The 19,405-nt window shown below is 34.6% G+C and overlaps 3 protein-coding genes across 4 annotated transcripts; 2 read left to right on the forward strand and 1 right to left on the reverse strand.

Moving 5' to 3' along the window:
* The first annotated feature begins 1,398 nt into the window (after positions 1–1,398).
* On the forward strand, positions 1,399–7,012 carry LOC114163894 (vacuolar-sorting receptor 6-like). Its single transcript, XM_028048272.2, has 13 exons — positions 1,399–1,965; positions 2,797–3,489; positions 3,569–3,657; positions 3,815–3,884; positions 4,534–4,617; positions 4,730–4,806; positions 4,934–5,015; positions 5,417–5,499; positions 5,617–5,680; positions 5,791–5,919; positions 6,055–6,158; positions 6,270–6,384; positions 6,642–7,012. The coding sequence occupies exons 1-12, from the start codon at positions 1,671–1,673 to the stop codon at positions 6,381–6,383; spliced, it is 1,884 nt and encodes a 627-aa protein (XP_027904073.2). The 5' UTR covers positions 1,399–1,670; the 3' UTR covers position 6,384; positions 6,642–7,012.
* Positions 7,013–8,789: 1,777 nt separating this feature from the next.
* Positions 8,790–15,345, forward strand: PTAC14 (plastid transcriptionally active 14). 2 transcript variants are annotated; one of them, XM_028046171.2, is made up of 13 exons: positions 8,790–8,970; positions 9,053–9,205; positions 10,428–10,565; positions 10,796–10,921; positions 11,107–11,235; positions 11,334–11,423; positions 11,513–11,663; positions 12,429–12,538; positions 13,592–13,663; positions 14,232–14,337; positions 14,437–14,634; positions 14,970–15,012; positions 15,127–15,345. In XM_028046171.2, the coding sequence occupies exons 1-13, from the start codon at positions 8,917–8,919 to the stop codon at positions 15,203–15,205; spliced, it is 1,449 nt and encodes a 482-aa protein (XP_027901972.1). In that variant the 5' UTR covers positions 8,790–8,916; the 3' UTR covers positions 15,206–15,345. The 2 variants fall into 2 exon arrangements, with proteins under 2 accessions (XP_027901972.1, XP_085522566.1); XM_085666440.1 differs by lacking the exon at positions 10,796–10,921.
* Positions 15,346–16,197: 852 nt separating this feature from the next.
* On the reverse strand, positions 16,198–18,952 carry OTP84 (Tetratricopeptide repeat (TPR)-like superfamily protein). Its single transcript, XM_028046443.2, has one exon. It carries the CDS (start codon positions 18,898–18,900, stop codon positions 16,240–16,242), a length of 2,661 nt encoding a protein of 886 aa, XP_027902244.2. The 5' UTR covers positions 18,901–18,952; the 3' UTR covers positions 16,198–16,239.
* Positions 18,953–19,405: the final 453 nt, after the last annotated feature.

Below are 19,405 nucleotides of genomic sequence, written 5' to 3' on the forward strand. Positions count from 1 at the left end.
CAAAAAAGATGAGAGAATAACGTTGATAAATAAAGAAAAAAAAAAGCAAACCGTTTTATAAAAATTCTTGTAAAAATAATGATCAATTTTCAAAAGTTTAATAAATAATTATATTTTTAAGGATAAAATTGATATTTTGAAATGTGTACACAAAAGAGAGAATTCTTTTTATATATTGTTATAAATAATAGTGTGTATTGAAAATTTTAAACTAAAAGAAATAAATATAATCAAAATGTTATTATTTTAAATTGTTAAATATGTATTTTTTTCATAGATAAGAAATCACCACTCTAAAAAAATATACTTGTTAGCATTCATACACATTCATTGCCTCAGATTAATCTACACAGATAGATTAATAAGTTTATCATTGAGTTCGTTGATGTCATCTTATGCTGCATTGCTTTTAATATTCCATGAATTAGATTCAACTAGAATTAAATTAAGATAGTGTAAGGCAAAACAACTTAAACTAATACTATGATAGATGAATTTCATTTGACCATTATTTATTCAGTTAGGTTATATTTTGACACTTGTAAATTTTATTAAAATAGTTCGATTCAATTTACATATTTTGACTTACCTCAATAATAATAATAATAATAATAATAATAATAATAATACATTTCTTAGTTCTAACAACTAACGAAACTTTCTATTCATATAAGGTATTTGCATTTCTATTAACTGTTAAGTGTATATCCATTTTTTTTTTCTATATCATATTTAGAAATATTTATTGACTTTGTCAATAACTAACTTTTGTGTCACACTCAAACCAAATTGTTGACAATTTTTTTTATTCATACTATAAGTATAATTCGTTAATTAGTTGTTAAAGCAACAGAAAAGAAAATCACATAAAAATAAAGACTTCCTATTTTTTAATACAAAACTTATTCAGAAGTCAGATAAGATTGCTTAAGTTGGAAATATTTTATACATGCTCAAAACTTTAATAAATCAGATTCAAAATTACTGAATAAGTTAAGACAATTTTACACACGTTTACCAATATATTTTGTCAGTTTCTAAAAGCTTTTGTTTTTTATTCAGTGTTTTTTTTGTCCATAAAACTTTTTTTGTCAATTTTTTTGAGTTAAGCAGACTTTATAAATTTGCATCTTTACAGCAATGACATCGAACAAGTTCGGTTAAATTTAAAATAAACATTACTATTTTTAAAATAAAAACACTTGAGACAAACATATAAAATAAATAGAAATTTAAATACTTTATTAATAATTTGTATTAATTAAAAATAAAAAGGCGACAAAGACTTTCCTCCATGGAGAAAAGATATATAAATTCTGATTCACGTAACAAAATAAAAAGAAAAAGAAAAAAAAGAAGTGTGTGTTGTGTTGGCGCGCGTGTGTGTCTGTTTCTGTAGAGGTAGCTCCCCTGACTCCGTCCACCACCTCCTCTTCCTTTCACCTGTTGTTTACCCTCGCTTTACGTCACCGTTTGATTGCGAAACGCAAACCTCCGCACCATTAAACGACACACACACTCTCTCTGTTTCTCTCTCTCTAAGCAAACGTTTTCACCGGTGCGACCCAGACAGTTACACAATCTTCAACCACACGCCTTCTCCTCCTCCTTCTTCTTCTTCTTCTGCTCTGCTTCTTCTTCTTCACTGACATCACAAACGCAAATTAACCATGAGACTGTGCGTTGCTGAGGCTGCGGCCGTCACTCTGTTTGCGGCGTGGCTGATTCTTGTCGACGCGCGGTTTGTGGTGGAGAAGAGCAGCATAACTGTTCTTTCGCCGCACAAGATGCGGACGAAACGTGACGGCGCCATCGGTAACTTTGGCCTTCCTGACTACGGAGGATTCATCGTTGGCTCTGTGATGTATCCAGCCAAAGGCTCGCACGGTTGTAAGGTCTTCGACGGAGATAAGCCCTTCAAACTTCAGTCCTATCGTCCTACTATTGTTCTTCTTGATCGCGGAGGTATCTATCTATATATCTATCAATCTATATGTGTATCTATCTGTTTCTTCGGTTTTGTCTTCGTTGACTTTGATTCGTTCATTGTGCGTGCTTCGTGTTTCATTCACGCCGTGTTAATTTACTGTTACATGATTTATTTATTTTTTTTGTCTGGTGTGTTCTGATACTAGTTATGTTCGTTGATAGTTTATACTTTGATTCTAGTATGGCATATGTTTATCTGTTAATTGATCCTGTTGTTTTTTCTTGTTATGTTTTCTCTTTTTATTGAGTTTCTTATATTTTAGTGAAATATGAAGAGAAATGAAGTCCTGCTCTTTCTTTTTTCGACTGGTAGTCATTGTTTCTTCTTAATTTGGCTTTCTTCTCCCGTTCGGATTAATGGCTTAATTAAGCGCTTATCACGTAAGTTCAATTTGTATAAACTGTTTATATACCGGAGGAAAATAAATTTCGGGAGTTATAAACAGAACAAAATATGAAAGAAAAATAAAATAAACTAATTTTATATGTTAAAATTAATTCATAGATAAAATAATAAACTAACTTACAAAGAGTCTCTAATATTAATTTCTCATAAAATTAATTTTTAACTTACGGAATCTTATTCCAAATGTTTTACACAAGTGTTTGTCTTATGATAGGTCCGTATAAAACTATAAATAAGCTCTTCTAAACAGGTTCTTGGATCTTTCTTTTAATGAGTCCTTAACGCAACAAAAGAACATGGCTCCGAAGCATTTCATGGGAGCTTCAAGAATCCTTTTCTATTATTATTCTTCACATCCATATTTTTGTGATGCTTACTGGGAAAGTTATTTGCATTTGTAGAGTGTTATTTTGCCTTGAAGGTTTGGCATGCACAACTAGCTGGAGCTGCAGCAGTTTTGGTGACTGACAGCATTGATGAGTCTCTTATAACCATGGATTCTCCGGAGGAGAGCTCTGATGCTGATGGATATATCGAGAAGATTATGATTCCATCAGCTCTGATAGAAAAATCATTCGGTGATTCGTTGAAGGAGGCTTTGAATAACAAAGATGAAGTTTTGCTGAGAATTGACTGGAGAGAGTCAGTACCTCACCCTGATAACAGAGTTGAGTATGAGTTTTGGACCAACAGCAATGATGAATGTGGAGCTCGTTGTGACGAACAGATGAATTTCGTGAAGAATTTTAAGGGTCATGCTCAGATTCTTGAGAGGGGTGGTTACACCTTGTTCACACCACACTATATAACGTGGTTTTGTCCACCGCCCTTCATTCTTAGCAGTCAGTGTAAATCGCAGTGTATAAACCATGGGAGATATTGTGCCCCGGATCCAGAGAAGGATTTTGGAGAGGGATATGAAGGAAAGGATGTGGTGTATGAAAATTTGAGGCAGCTGTGTGTCCATAGGGTTGCCAATGAGAGCAACCGTTCATGGGTCTGGTGGGATTATGTGACAGATTTCCATGTCAGATGTTCTATGAAGGAGAAAAGATACAGCAAAGATTGTGCTGAGGAAGTGATGAAATCATTGGGTAAATATTACTTTTTGATGCTGTTGAGTCAAAAAATAGTTTTCTCTTCTATTGTGAAAGTTAAATCTTAATGCTACAGATCTGCCTATGGAGAAAATTAAAAAATGCATGGGTGATCCTGAAGCGGATGTGGAGAATGAAGTGCTAAAGAATGAGCAACAAGTCCAGGTCACATTTTAATATTTATTGCTATGTCTTTAGAAAAATTAAATAAAAAAATGTTATAACTGTCATAAAAAGGGCTACAGTATAAAATGAAGTACCAAATCCAGGCGATTACATAATTCAATAATTGATGTACTCGTGTTTCATTTGTGATATTCAGATCGGTAGAGGATCTCGTGGTGACATCACCATTTTGCCCACATTGGTTTTGAACAATGTCCAGTATAGAGGTTAGTTACTTAAGTCCCACATGAAATCAAGTAAATTGAACAAGTCATGCTTTTACTGATTTCCAAAAATGTATGAGTGACCTATGCGTTCTTTTATTGAAATTGGCTATCAAAATCCTGTTTTAAGGGTCCAGAAAATCTCCGTGAATTTCAACTATGCAATGCTTCTGTCTAAAACTAGAGCATCAACCACCGTGATCATCTCCCGAGACGTAAATGGAGAACATTTTTTCTGTTAATGCAAAAGGACATGTTTCATTGTCCGAAAACTAGTTATGACTCACGGAAAATTTTAATTTGATTTCGGGCGTCAACCTAATTCTTGTTTGTGAATTTAGGGCTTTGACTCTGCCTTTAAGTTATTGAAAAACTTGGTTTTCTTTCTCACTCGAGGCAGATTGGTGTAGTTTAGAACTTCTTTAGTGCTCTCTAATGTAGTTTTGTTCTTCTGTATGATCTTCTTCCATTCCTTTATCTCTTGCTTGTATATTATGGGCTCTATGCTTTTTATTTTAGTTGAATTGAATGTCTAAATTTGTTATTGGTGTAATGTAGAGGATGCTTATGTTGTACGTCAACTTCAACTATCCTTTATATGAACATGCCTGATATATCTGATTTCTGAATATTATATTCATCTCGTCTAAAGGAAAATTGGAGAGAACTGCTGTACTGAAGGCTGTATGTTCTGGGTTTAAGGAGACTACTGAACCTTCAGTTTGTTTAAGTGGAGGTTAGTGTGCTTGATATCTTATTATATGAATTTCACTGATGATTGACTCTTCTAGTTCTAAAAGTCTAATGTGTAATATTCTAAATTGTACATCCTGGTTTGAGTTTACCAGATGTTGAGACTAATGAGTGTCTTGAAAGAAATGGAGGATGCTGGGAAGACAAAAAGGCTAACATAACTGCTTGCAAGGTAAAAAAATAAGGAATTGCTGTTACCGTTTCCCTTCCCCAAGTTAGAATCATTGGACATGTTGTATGGTAGCCATGTGTGTCTGCTTATGATTGACTACAAACTTAGACTTTATACTTTTATTCAGGACACGTTCAGGGGAAGAGTTTGCGAGTGCCCTGTTGTGAACGGTGTTCAGTATAAGGGTGATGGTTATACTACATGTGAAGGTATGCATTTTCCAATCTAAAAAGTTATTTTAGAATATCTAAAAAGGGTGATGGTTATACTACAGTACTAGGTTGCTTGGTTTAACTTATACAGAAGGCTTTTGAAAATATAAAAGCCCCATTTTAATATTGCTAGAATTGATTTATTCAAGCCAGTCATCTCATCTCTGTTTCTCTTTGAAGAGCCTTGTGTGTCAGTGTTACCTATGGCTGCTAGAGAATAAATTAATAAAATATTCAAATACTATGGATGGGTTAATGCATATTAAAATGACCAAACTACTAAAAGAGTCGTTGCACGGTCCATAATAAGAGGCAAAATGTTTTGCTTCTGTATTCGAGAGTTATATGTTCTGGTTCATTACGTTTCTGAGGTTTGTATTCTTTTCCTTATATGACAGCTTTTGGACCTGCAAGGTGTTCTATAAACAATGGTGGTTGTTGGTCAGAAACTAAAAATGGAGTTACTTTCTCAGCTTGCTCAGTTCAGTACTGCATAACCTAACTTTCATTTTATCTTCTGATTATTGAAAAAGACTTATTCTACCACTTTCCTTTACATCCCTCTTGGCTAACTGAATTCCCTTCTGTATAAATGAAGGACTCCAAGGCGAACGGTTGTCAATGCCCGGTTGGGTTTACTGGGGATGGTTATAAATGCGAAGGTAACATTCGATTTTACTGTGGCAAGCAATTAAACAAATGTTGTTTTCTTCGAACGATCAATTTTTTAAATATATAAATCTACCTAAAAACGTGTTTTGATCTTATTCAGATATTGACGAATGTAAGGAAAGAAGTGTTTGTCAGTGTGATGGCTGCAGCTGCAAGGACACTTGGGGTGGTTACGATTGTAAATGCAAGGGAAATCTTCTATATATAAAGGAACAAGATGTCTGTATTGGTAAGATATTAAAGCCCATCTGTTGCTTTGCTATTATTACTACTGTCAATTTGTGATCTCACCACCATAACTAATGTTTTCTAAAGAAAATTCAGTTTTGTTTATGATTAGAATTTTGCTTTCTTTCTCACGCAGAAAGAAGTGGATCACGATTTGGACGGTTCCTTGCCTTTGTGGTCATAGCAGTTGTTGTGGGCGCTAGTCTAGCTGGTTACGTGTTCTACAAATATAGGCTCCGGGTAAGCCTAATTCATTCTCAACTACAAATAATGTTACACAAAGTTCATGTTAAATTGGAAATCCAAATTATCACCAATAACTATATTAATTTATGTGTCTTTTTTTTGTAGTCTTACATGGATTCCGAGATCATGGCTATCATGTCACAATACATGCCACTGGACCAGCAAAATAATGTAGTTCATGCTGAAGCTCAGCCTTTGCGACAAGAAGACACCGCGTAAGGTATATTCATATCTCTTCACCTATTAACCAAAGACAAAACTTAGATGCAGTTCAAGTGTATCTGATATTGTTCTTTGATTAGAATTGATGTTTTACTTAGTAAATTACTGCATAAATGGTCCACATAAGTTATCAAGGTGAAAACATGTATAAGGAACTGCATTAACATTTTGTCCTTCAACTAATTTACTGCATTTGAGACAGCTTTTATGGGGAACAATCTTCTTATTTTACCATTATCTGTATTCTGCCTGCAGACATACACATGATAAGCTAAAAGTAGTCAAAGAAACTCGTTGCACTATAGAATCCATTTGAGAGATGGATTATAACAGGTCTGGCTATGTGGATTTGAATCCATTTGACAACGAGGGAAGATCAGTACTTTACTGTAGGGTAATTATGCGAACGATTGGAATGCATACAGAAATTTTCTGCATAGAATAATTTCCATTTTCCACAGTTTGTAAATAGAACTTTTGAGATGTACATGTATTACATTAGATAGAGAATAAGGATCCATGTGATGTTAGAGAACAACTTATGACAACATTGATACCAAGTTGTCAATATAAGGACATCACTCTGCTTCTTCTTTGTGGCCTAAATATAATTTTTGGTTCACCAATCGAATATCTCATCGACCATTCCTAATAAAAGTTCGTAAGGGTAATCAAATCTGCTCAAAGTTATCTTCAATCTATCACGTTCTTTTCGAATAAGCAAAAACTTATGGTACTGGTATTCTCCAATAAGAATTACTTGTAAAGGAAACTCCGAATTACTTCACAAAGTGCCATTGAAGATTGTTTCTCTAAAATTGTAGAATCACCTTGTAATAAATGTTGGCCATAATTATGTGCTAGATAAGAGAAGTGCTAAACAAGCTAATTGATGTAATAAAGCTGAGTAAATATCTTTTGTTCTTAACATTTGTTGAAATTATTTAATGTGGCCTATTGTGTTATCTCTGTTTATCTTTGTTAGTCAATTTAGTTAGTCTTATTAATTTCTTGTCTTTATTGTTTTATATATTATAAGCAGCCATTCTTGATAAGAGAACTCTTTGTAATTTGTTTTTTTTTTATCATTTAATGTATTTTTCCTTTTTTTTTTCTTATAAAATATCTGGAATTAATATGATAACTTAATTATTTTTTTTCGATGTGTCTTTTTATAAAAAAAAATTAATGTGATCTCACCTGTTAAATTAATGATAATTTAATAATAATGTGGTTTAAAGGATAGTGAAGTGACATTGTAAATGACACTGGTATTATTGTCTAATCCAACGGAGTTATTTACGTGTAAATGACATATGTCATTGTCGTTATGAGTGAGTTATCCAATGAGACATTAATCCTTCGATATTACGTGTGGATTATATTATCACACTATCACCCTCTAACCAATATCAACACCAATTTAATTAAATGATCGTATTAACTCATTTTTTACAAAATATGAAAACTACATCAAAAAGAAAAAGAAAATATTAAATATTAAATAATTTCAAAATATATTAAAGGGTTAAATATGTTTTTGGTCCTTTGACTTTTAGTGAAAATTGAAATTAAACCTTAGACCAATCTAGTTCCTCAACTTTGTAAATGAATGAATTTAGTCATTTTAACCAAATTTTATTAAGTTTATTGACGTTTCAAACATATTTTATTATAGTATTTTAGATTTTTTACACCGTTTGATACATGTTCACTTCAATGTTAGTTGATAAACGCGTTTGAAACATTAAATAGACTTAACAAAAATTGGTTTAAAGGAGTAAATCTACGCATTTTTTAAAGTAAGGGACTAAATTGGTTTAGGGTTTCCAAGAGGAACTAATTACAATTTTCAATAAAAGTTGAAGGACTAAAAACATATTTAACCCTATATTAAAAGCAAAAGTGGTATTAAACCAATGGAAAATTATACTTTGACTCCCAACTTGTACTTTTTGTGACTTAGTGTGAATCATTAATTTCTTCAAAGAAAAAAATAATAGTATATTAATCAATGATTCACACTAAGCCACATCAGAAAATAAATGATCGAAGTAAAAAAAAAAGATTGAAAGTATCATTGTCTTTAAACCAATTTAAAAATAACTAATTAAATACTCATAAAGTAATCCAGCATAAAAATATACTCATAAAAACAAAATTTTACCATAAATCCTACTAAAGAAAGCAAAAATTATTACACATGCATAAGTGTAAAAAAATAGAATAGTAAATTTGGTGCTTGAAAATATAGCAAAGTTTCAATTTTATCCCTAAATACTAATTAAACAGTAAAATTAAAAAAAAAAATATTTCGTTTTCCATTTCAAATAAATTCTGTATACTATTATTAAATTGCAATTTAATATCTATTATTATGATTAAAAGGCAATTTACATAAGTTGGTGGAGGCAAAGACAGGATAACGTTCTCTCTATTCATATTCTTCTGCCTACACTCTGCTCCGTGTTACTACTGTTACTGTGCTCACATGCTTTAACTCAGTGCTTCTTTCCATTTTCATTATCCAATGGCTTCTTTTCCTCTTTACCAGCCAACCCACACCGTTTTCTCCAATACCCAGGTTCCAATTTCTTTCCTTTTTCCATCCATTTTCTGTCTCTTCACTCTGAACATCTTTCCAACCATGTTTTCTTTCTCAACAGTTCAAGGGCTTGCGCAGTGGCTTTTTCTGGCGACCCTCTTACTCCTTTGGGACTCTTGCTGAAAACAAAGCACAACCTATTAAAGCTTTGGTTGCTAAATCCCCATTTCCCCTGTTTCAGCCTCCCCAAGTTGAAGAAGAGTCACCGTCTGAGGTAAATCCCATTTTTTGTGTTTCCTGTTTTGCCCCTTGCTTATTTGCAGTTAGCTGTTGTTTTGATGTTTTGGCACTGACTGACACCTATGAACAGTTTGTGTATTTGCTGTTTCCTTAGTTCGATGTGCTTTGATGTCCACAATACTTAAGCATGCTTGGAGACGGGAGCCATTTGTTAGTCTTATATAAAGATTTAGAAAAGTAGTTTTTATAAACGTGATAATCTAATTTGAACTTTTATAGAGAATCTCATTTCACGAGCGTTTTTTCCTCCTTGTATAAGTACTTATGGAGAAGCTTGTCAGAATATACCTTGGTCCATCTTTTTTGAGAGCTAAGCTGCATAAGTTATTTAACTTATACGACAAACTCAATTCACTTTTTCTTGCAGAAGTGATTAGAGAAAATTTTATTGATATAAGTCCTATGTAATGATGCTTTTTCTGTGATTAGTTAGTTTGTGGTTGTCTTTATGCATGTAACAAAGTGGATTTAAATACTGTAATGGTGTATGTGCCAATTCCATCCATATAGCTCCATCCGTATAGTTCATGACTATTACTAAGAAGTTGATATAGATACATGTGCATATTGAGATTAAGAAAAGTAGAAGAATGTGGTAACAAGATAGGGTTTTACAGTGAGAAGCGAAAAAGGTGGCAAGAAAAGACGGCTTTTATATTGAGAAGCAGAAAAAAAAATGTAGAAAAATAAGGCTTACCCCAGAAGCAGGAGAACCTGAACAAAAGATGCTAAGAAAAGATGAAACTTTAGAGAGAGAAGTTTTAAATGGAGAGACTAGATATGGCTATGACCATCGGAAATCTTGAATAACAATGATATTAACAACGACACAGCAAAGTAGGGGGAATGGGCGGGAAACAAAGTTGAAAGGGAGCTTACACATTTCTAGTTAGAACATTGTCTTGATAAATATATTGCAACTAGATTTTAATATATAGTAAACGTATTTGATACTTTTATGTTCACAACACTTAATACGTTACAGTGAATGCTATTTCTATAATTTTATGCGTTTTTATGTTTATAACTCTTAATGTGGTAGAGAGGGTTGTTTCTAATTTGATCTGCTTTTATGCATATTAAGATTCAATACCTTCTTTCTCAAACGGCCAGCCTTTTAAAGAATTCTTCAAGGGGTTTCTGTTTGATGAAATGTTTTTTTATTTTCTTTTTTGTTAATTTATTTGTTCCTCTAGTTGGAGCCTGTGGATCCTGACTTCTACAAGATTGGGTATGTCCGAAGCATGCGAGCTTATGGTGTTCAATTTAAAGAAGGGCCAGATGGTTTTGGTGTGTATGCTTCCAAAGATGTAGAGCCTCTTCGCCGAGCAAGGGTGAGTGACTTCATTTAATATTGCTAGTTGCCACAAGGGCTGATACATCACTTAAGTTCTACCAGATATGTAGCCTTTTCAAACCGCTGGTAGTGGAACAAGTGAAAATGATTGCATCTAATGTCAAAATATACAATTTTTTACATATTTAGTTATTTGTATCATGTCCTTTATGATTATAATTTTAGTAGCTGTCCATGGATGATTTCTCTAATGATGAAGTTGGGCAGGTTATAATGGAAATTCCTCTTGAATTGATGTTAACCATAAGCAAGAAGCTCCCATGGATGTTTTTTCCGGATATAATTCCCTTGGATCATCCAATATTTGATATTATTAACTCAACAAATCCAGAGGTATTTGCAATTCTCCTCTAAGTTCATTAGTTCATAATAAGATATAACCAAATTTGCTCGGTTGTTTTTTGCTTTTGATGATAAATACGTATGTGTCATCCTTTGTTTTAATTGTTGTACCTGCTACAAAAGTAAAAGATGTTCTGGTCATCTGCCTAATGCAATTGTGTAAATCTTTATGGCAGACAGATTGGGACCTAAGGTTGGCATCCCTTCTCCTATTTGCATTTGACTGTGAAGGCAACTTCTGGCAATTGTATGGTGACTTCTTACCAAGTGCAGATGAGTGCACTAGCCTACTTCTGGCTTCAGAGGTATGCATTGACATGCATTTGAATTGCTTTATTTGAAACTTACAATACAGTTTTAGTTATAGTTTTATGTCATCCCATATATTGATCTGTATATCTAGGAAGAACTTTTGGAGCTACAGGATCCCAATCTTGCTTCCACTATTAGAAAACAGCAACAACGAGCCTTAGAATTCTGGCACAAGAATTGGGTAAAGAGCAAATTCTTACTTGATTAGTTAGTCCTCCATTTTGAAAAACTTATGATATATTCTTAACAATTTGTGTTGATCTTGTTTAGCACAATGAAGCACCCCTTAAAATAAAGCGTCTTGCTCGTGATCCACAAAGGTTCATTTGGGCAGTGAGTATTGCACAGTCACGATGTATTAACATGCAAATGAGAGTTGGTGCGCTAAATCAAGAAGCAAACATGCTGATTCCTTATGCTGGTGAGCTCAGTTCACCTAACTCTGACTAAATGTTATACCTTTCATGCAGTCATATAGTCAAATGGGATACTTTATCTTTGAATTTCACTGTAGTTCTATTTTCTTAAGGAGTTTGTTTATTTTGATGTCATTTACCTGTTTCAGGAGAAATTCTAGAAATGAGAAAAATATAAAACTGGAAAAATAAACATTACAAAGCCATTTTTCATTACTATAAATTTATAATAGGAGTATATATTACAAAGAAGAACTTAAAAAATTTCGCTGTTTGATTTGTTCAATATGCATGGAATGTTTTTTTTCTGACTCTTTAAGCAGAGGAAAAAATTGTATAACATGCTTAGTTACATTCTCTTGGGGGAATTTATTTCTTTTCTATTTTTGATAATGTGAATTTTAGAAATGAAGTTTGTTGAATGATTGGAACTAATAGTATGGATTGTGAGTTAGCTGTGAACCTTTCATTTTCTCATCGGCTTTCTTTTATATTAAATTTGATTTTATTTGAAGTTCTGAAAAAATTAGAACAACTATCACATTTTTATGCAACAAATTATGCAAGTAAACGAACTCTATTTCCTTGAAATTGTCTTTTTCTTTTTATATCACTTTACTTATCAGAAAAAGAAAACAAAGCAATATGGTAGAGGTGAAGAATTGGCCAAAAATTTGGAATAGTTTATTTGTATATATTTCATGTGGTGGCAGTGTTTATTTTTACAACTTAAAACTAAGCTAAGTAATTAATATGGTCTTGTTTTTCAGATATGCTGAACCATTCATTTGAGCCAAATTGTTTTTTCCATTGGCGTTTCAAGGACAGGATGCTTGAGGTTCTCATAAATGCTGGACATCGTGTTAGAAAGGGAGATGAGGTAAGCTATTTGATTTTTTTTGTGATAAATATGTTCAATGTATTTAAAGCATGCTGGAACTTCTCTTAGGAAATAACTATAATTAGTATTGCATGTAAATATCCTAATAGTTTATTTTATACACAGGTGTCGTTTATCTCCTAGATGTATTTGTATGTAATATATTTTTTATCATTTGATTGGTAAGGAATAACATTTTATTTATCGCAATCTTCCAGTATTCTCCAGGGTGTAGTCCTGTAACAATTAACTTCACTTAGGAAAAAGAAAGGAAAGAAAAAGAAAGAACAGAAGAAGAATAGGATGACTAAGCCTCCTAAAGTTACAGAGCAACACACACTTACACTGACACAATTAACAGGAAAAAAACATAAAAGGAAATCATCATTATTACTTCAAAAAGGATCTAAAAAGGATTATTAACTCAAGAAGGCTCTGCAGTCCCTTTGCATATTTGTTCAAGAAACCCCCATAAGAACTGGTCAACCAAAATGCTCAGAAAAAGCTAGACGAAAAAGTCATCTAAAGAGGATAGCTGCTAAATGAAAATTCTCACCTTATGCTATAGATACATGCATCTAAAACCAGAAAAGAGAGCAAAGGTCCACAATTTCTTGCGTTGGAAGATATAGTTGCATTTAGCCCCGCATCAAGTAAAGATACGACATAATTACAACTTACAAGGAGGTTTGTGAGGTTGAATTAAGTCCATAGTCTAAATTTTAGGATCTTGCTATAGCTAAAAACACTAATGGAATGGGGAGGAGGGGAAATAATGAAATTGAAGTAAGAAATGAAATCCATGTTTCCCTATAAAGTTAAACATCTTACGTCACAAATTCATATTGATGGCTTGCATATAATCATGACTTTATGTTCATAAACTTGAAATATTAATTAGTTATTTTATTCGTTAGATAGAATTCTTTTAGAGCATAGATGCTTTTATGTTGGTGTAACTAAAATATTTGCTTCGATGTTTATTTTATCATTTGTATTGTATTATTCACCAAGACATGGACACCCTGATTATACTGTCCAAAATTGTAACAGATGACAGTTAATTACATGAGTTCGCAGAAGAACGACGTTTACATGCAAAGATATGGATTTTCATCACCTGTGGTAATTTTCTTTCCATTAAATCTTGATGAATGGGATTTCTATATCCTTTTGTTCTTTATCCTGAATATTTGTGTGGGTAGAGACCCACGAAAGTATACATTAAATAGAATCCATTACAGAGCTCACAGTCAACCATGTAGAGTGTCTTGGTTGTTGAACCACCATGGCAGCTTTCTTCGACACTATTTTTAATCGACATCAAGAAAATGTATCTTCTCCTTGATTGTCTTTCTTAACTCCTCTCACCTTTGTTATGATGCCACACTTTATTCATTCAATAATCTCAATCACATCTTTCACTAACCTTAGTCTCAATGTTAAAAGAGTTAGTTTTCCATGTAACTCTAGGAAAATTCAGTTAAATGATTTAAGTTTATATAACCATTCTGATATGTACTTCCAATGGTCACTTTGAAGTATGACACATGAAAGTGCTTCTTTGAATTATTTATATTATGATTTCGCTATTGATTTTTTCTTGTGATGAACAATTCATTCAAACTTCTAATTATTTGGTTTATATACTTAAGTTTTTGAAATGTAGTTCTGAGAGTTGCTTAAATTGCAGAATCCATGGGATGAGGTACAATTCTCAGGCAATGCACGTATTCATTTGGATTCCTTCTTGTCAATCTTCAATATATCTGGCCTTCGTGAAGAGTATTACCATAACAGTATGAGCAATATGAATTTTCTTTCTGGAATCTGCTATGTTACACTTATATCTCTTCAAATTGGCATTATTTAGATTATTAATATGACATTTTTGGCAGACGATCTATCAAAGGATGGTGATACTTTTGTTGATGGAGCAGTCATAGCTGCAGCACGAACATTGCCAAGTTGGTCAGACGGGGATGTTCCTCCAATCCCTAGTGTGGAAAGAGAGGCAGTGAAGGAGTTGCAAAATGAATGCCAAAAAATGCTCTCCGGATTTGGTACAACCTCTAAGCAAGACCAGAAATTGCTAGGTAAATGTGATGTTTGTAGCCTTGTTCTAGAAAGTAGCTACACAGAACTAATTGTCGTAATAATTTGTATTATGCAATGATTGCTTTGTGAGAATATATATATATATATATATATATATATATATATATATATATATATATAAGTATATATTATCCTGAAAATGGTATACATAAGCCTCTTAAGTTTTCTTCTATAAGTAGTACACGTGAGCTTGAAAATGTTTTGGGGTATATTCTGGTTAACCTGGAGTTAGTACATGTAAGACCAAAGTTTATCAAAAGTTCCAGGACTGCATGATAAAAGCTAATTCTTAGCTTACGCATCATGATTGCAGATTCCATGACAGATGCTACGAGAACACTTGAAGCTGCAATTAAGTATGCCATATTTACATCATCTAGCAGTTTCAAAAGTCTTCTAAATTTTTTTCAGAGGCATCTTAATTCCTAAAAACTCTAATTATGGTTTCTCTGTGAATGCCACATATGCAGGTATAGGTTGCACAGAAAATTGTTGATGGAGAAAGTTATCAAAGCATTAGATATGTACCAAGAGAAAATACTGTTCTGATCCCGAATCTACTTCCAGGAGAATAGTTAGGAAATTTTGTTAACACTGCGGTATATATCTGTGATCGCTGTCACCAGAACACTACTTCCATTAACTGCAGATTCTTCATTATATTGTACCTTACCAGGTTTTGTGTTGTACCTTGGTCAAGTTCTAAGCAAATTAATAAAAAGAGTGAAAGCATAGAAAGAAATCAAATCACTAGTTTAACCATGACAGTTCAACTGGAAAAGACAACATAAACCCCTTTCATGGAAAGTGTGAATCCTAAAATTTCATACGAAGGAGAATGACAGTCTGGCAAGTGTTTAAAGACACATGACAATATGCAAAGCTCAATCGAGAGAATGAAAACACGTTAACCCAAAATAGTTTCGTGTTTCGGGGCCACACATCGATGTGAACTATTATGAGAAAACAACAAATTAGGAAACAGGGTTTAATTATTCAATTAAGTCATAAATTCATACATGGTAAGCTCTAATGCCAAATGCAAACATAAACCCAAACATGTGTAAAATCAGTATCTCCAAAAAATGTATAATAGATCAATACACCAGAGCATTCTCAATTGCTGAAGAATGATCTCTATTGGTGCCAGCAAGATGTTTATAGATTACGGCATGGGCACGTAAAAAATTGTGGAGTAAAAGATGCAAGCAAGATGCTTTACTTCAGTTATACAACCAGTAGTTACACCATGGAAAATTTAGGAATAGGGATAAAGAACTGGGAGACCGCAATTAACCAGTAGTTCTAATTTATTTTTTTTGTTCTCCCGTGGCACTTCATTCTTAAGATTTCATGTCTAATTTTTTTCTAATGGAAGAATTTCATAAAATTACATTATTTAGTTTAAATTTAAATTTTTTTAATTATTATATTTAGTATTATTATTGATTATTGGAAATGATTCTTTGCAACTTCTCCAGGTCGTGGAGAAAGGTACTTGAGAGAAAGAAAAATAGAGGGTGTTAGGGAGGAGGCTGAGATGAATAATTAGAAAGAATTGATATTTTACTGTTCACTTTGTTTTACCAATAATCCCCACAAGAGCAAGTTCCATTTTTGAAATGATGGAACCTTCTAACATCTCTAAGAATGATTTCCCTGTCCACAATCTTTGATATGATTTTAGTGGCAACATGGCAGTCATTGCAAACTCGAAGGTTTTTGGCAACCCTGATGGTAGTCCCTGGGAGGGTATTTAAAAGGCCAAAAGCTATTGCCAGTCTCTCACTATGCCCACATAGCATAGTTTCTTTCTCTTCATCATCAACATTGTGAAGGACACACGAAGTGTCAGGCACATAGCCCTCCTTTCTCATTCTTTGGGACAGAGTTTCAAGATACTCATGAAGTTCTTTACTCTGTGGGTGTGAACCATCCCCTGCCAAAAACTTGTGAACCTCATCACCATGCTCAATCCAACTACAACCAGGTTCTTTTCTTACTCCCATTTCCTTCATTTTCTTCCGTACCTCTATTGCCTGTTCCCAGAGCCCCGCTGAGGAGTATATGTTAGACAGTAGAACATAATGGCTGGCTACATTTGGCTCCAAGAGAAGCAGGTTCTTAGCTGCAATTTCACCAATTTCTACACTCTGGTGAATCCTACAGGCACCAAGCAAACTACTCCATGCATCTATTTTGTTCAAGTTGGATGGCATAGTGTGGATCAATTCACAGGCCTCTTTGATCCGACCAGATCGACCAAGCAAGTCCACAAGACAAGCATAATGGTCAGCTCTGGCTTCAATCCCATGGCTAGCTTTCATTGTATGGAATAAATGAAGGCCTTCATCCACCATCCCAGAATGACTGCAAGCAGCAAAAATTGCAATATAGGTCACTTCATTGGGCCTTATTACTTCTCTATTGCTTTCTCCTTCTGTCATTGATCTAAAAAGCTTCAAAGCTTCTTCCCCTTTTCCATGCATCCCATAAGCCATGATAAGAGCATTCCAAGTAATAACATTTCTTATAGGCATTTGATCAAAGACTATCCTGGCCAGGTTCAGGCAACCACATTTTGCATACATGTCCACTAATGCACTTCCCACAGCAACATCCATTGCCAGCATTTCTTTAACAGCATAAGCATGAATCTCCTTTCCTTTACCTAACGCTGCCAAGGCTGCACAACCTGGAAGCACCGTCATTAGAGTTACCGAATTCGGCTTCAGGAGAATGCTCTCCTCATCCTCACAATGAACAAATGTGTCACTCCCATCTTCTCCTTGAACTCTCTGCATTTCATGCAAAAGATTAAGTGCATCATCATACCGCCCACAAATAACACAGCCAGTGATCATCGTGTTCCAAGACACTATATCCCTTCTATCCATGTCACCAAATATCATCTTGGAAATTTTAATCCTTCCCATCCGGGAATACATGTCCATCAACGCATTCTGCACATACTTATCCTTCCCTAGTCCCATCTTCACAATGTAACCATGGATCCCTTCTTTGTCCAAAAACTTCTCGCAACGCGCACAAGCAGGCAAAACACTCGAAAAAGTAGTTGCATTGGGACAAAACTCAGACTGAGAAACCATCTCAATAAACAATCTCAATGCTTCATCATCAAATTCATTCCGAGCATAACCAGCAAACATGGCATTCCAAACAGCCACCGTCCTTCTCAACACCCCATCAAAAACCAACCTACCCTTAGCAGCCTGCTTGCAATTACAATACATGTCAACCAACGCAGTCCCAACAAACGAATTCTCAATCAAATCCCCATTTCTCAACGCATAGCAATGAATTTCTTTCCCAATCCTCAACCTCTCCAGTTGAGAACAAGCTGGCAAAACACTCGCCAGTGTAACCCCATCAGGCCTAACCCCATCAACGATCATAAGGTACATATACATCAGCGCTTCCTCAAACCTATCATTCTGAGAAAGAGAACTAATAATAGTGTTCCAAGACACAATGTCTTTACCATCAAACACGTCAAACAACGCCTTAGCATCGCTAACTCTCCCCAATCTCGCATACATAGTCACCAACGCATTGTTGGTATATGTTCTCAAATTGTCGTTTCTCAGAGTATACGCGTGCACTTGCTTCCCGAGCCGCGTGCCACCCTGCACGTGAGAGCACGCGTGCGCCACACTGACCAGCGTGAACGAAGTGGACTCCACGTTTTCCGACAGCATTAACCGAAACAAGTGCAGAGACATCTCCCACTCCTCGAACCGACACATCGTCGCGATCATGGAGTTCCAAGACACCTGGTCACGCTCGGGGATTTCGTCGAACACGCGGCGCGCGCCAGCGAGGTCGCCGCATTTGCCGTACAAGTTGACAAGGGTGTTAGCCACGGCAACGGAGGACGCGTGGCCAAACTTGAACACGTGCGCGTGGATTTGCTTCCCGAGGCTGAGGTCGTGGACGGCGGTTGCAGCCTTGAGAACGGCGGGGAAGGCGAAGTTGTCGGGGGGTGCGGCGGCTGCGAGCATGGCGGCGTAGGTGGCGATGGCGTCGTGAAAGGAAGAGGATTGGGTTTGGTGTCGGAGGAGGTCTATCCATTGGGACGGAGAACGGCGTTCTACGGCGGCGGTGGCGGTGGCGGTGGGTGGAGGAGGGTGTTTGGGAGTGGGGAGAGTGCGAGTTTGGTGATGGGTTTGGAGGGAAAAAGGATAAGGGAGTGGCGGTTGGATAAGGTTAAGATTGGAATGCATTTTAAAAATGCGTTTTTTATGGAAACTTTTTCTGCTATTTATCTTTTTCTATATCACCCTATAGAAAAGTATCTCAAATTTCATCGGTATATATAAAAGGTAAAATGTTAGATAAAAATAAAATCAGCAACACATTTTCTAACATGAATGCTGAAGAAAGATGGATAATAATATATTTCACCTCCCATCTAAGATAAGATAACGAATGAGGGAGTGATTAAGATGAGTAGGTAATGTAATGAGTAGATAAAAAATATTATTATTTTATTGAATGTATTTATAGTATTGAAATACACACATTTTTCTTTTGTCTTTTTGAACCAACCACTTTGTTTCAAAATCCTAATGGAATCTTGTTATTTCATTCCTATTAGTTTATAATGTTAGGATAACCATATGTTGTAATGCCTAAGATATCCTCAATAAAAATAATATGGAAGTAGAGTCACAAAAAATATTTTTCTTATGATTTTTTATTAATTGACTATAAAGTTATAAAATGATA

Source organism: Vigna unguiculata, chromosome 9 (assembly GCF_037176805.1).
Source record: "Vigna unguiculata cultivar grain cowpea cultivar isolate G323 ecotype 2 chromosome 9, ASM3717680v1, whole genome shotgun sequence".
In the NCBI taxonomy this organism is placed as follows: domain Eukaryota; kingdom Viridiplantae; phylum Streptophyta; class Magnoliopsida; order Fabales; family Fabaceae; genus Vigna; species Vigna unguiculata.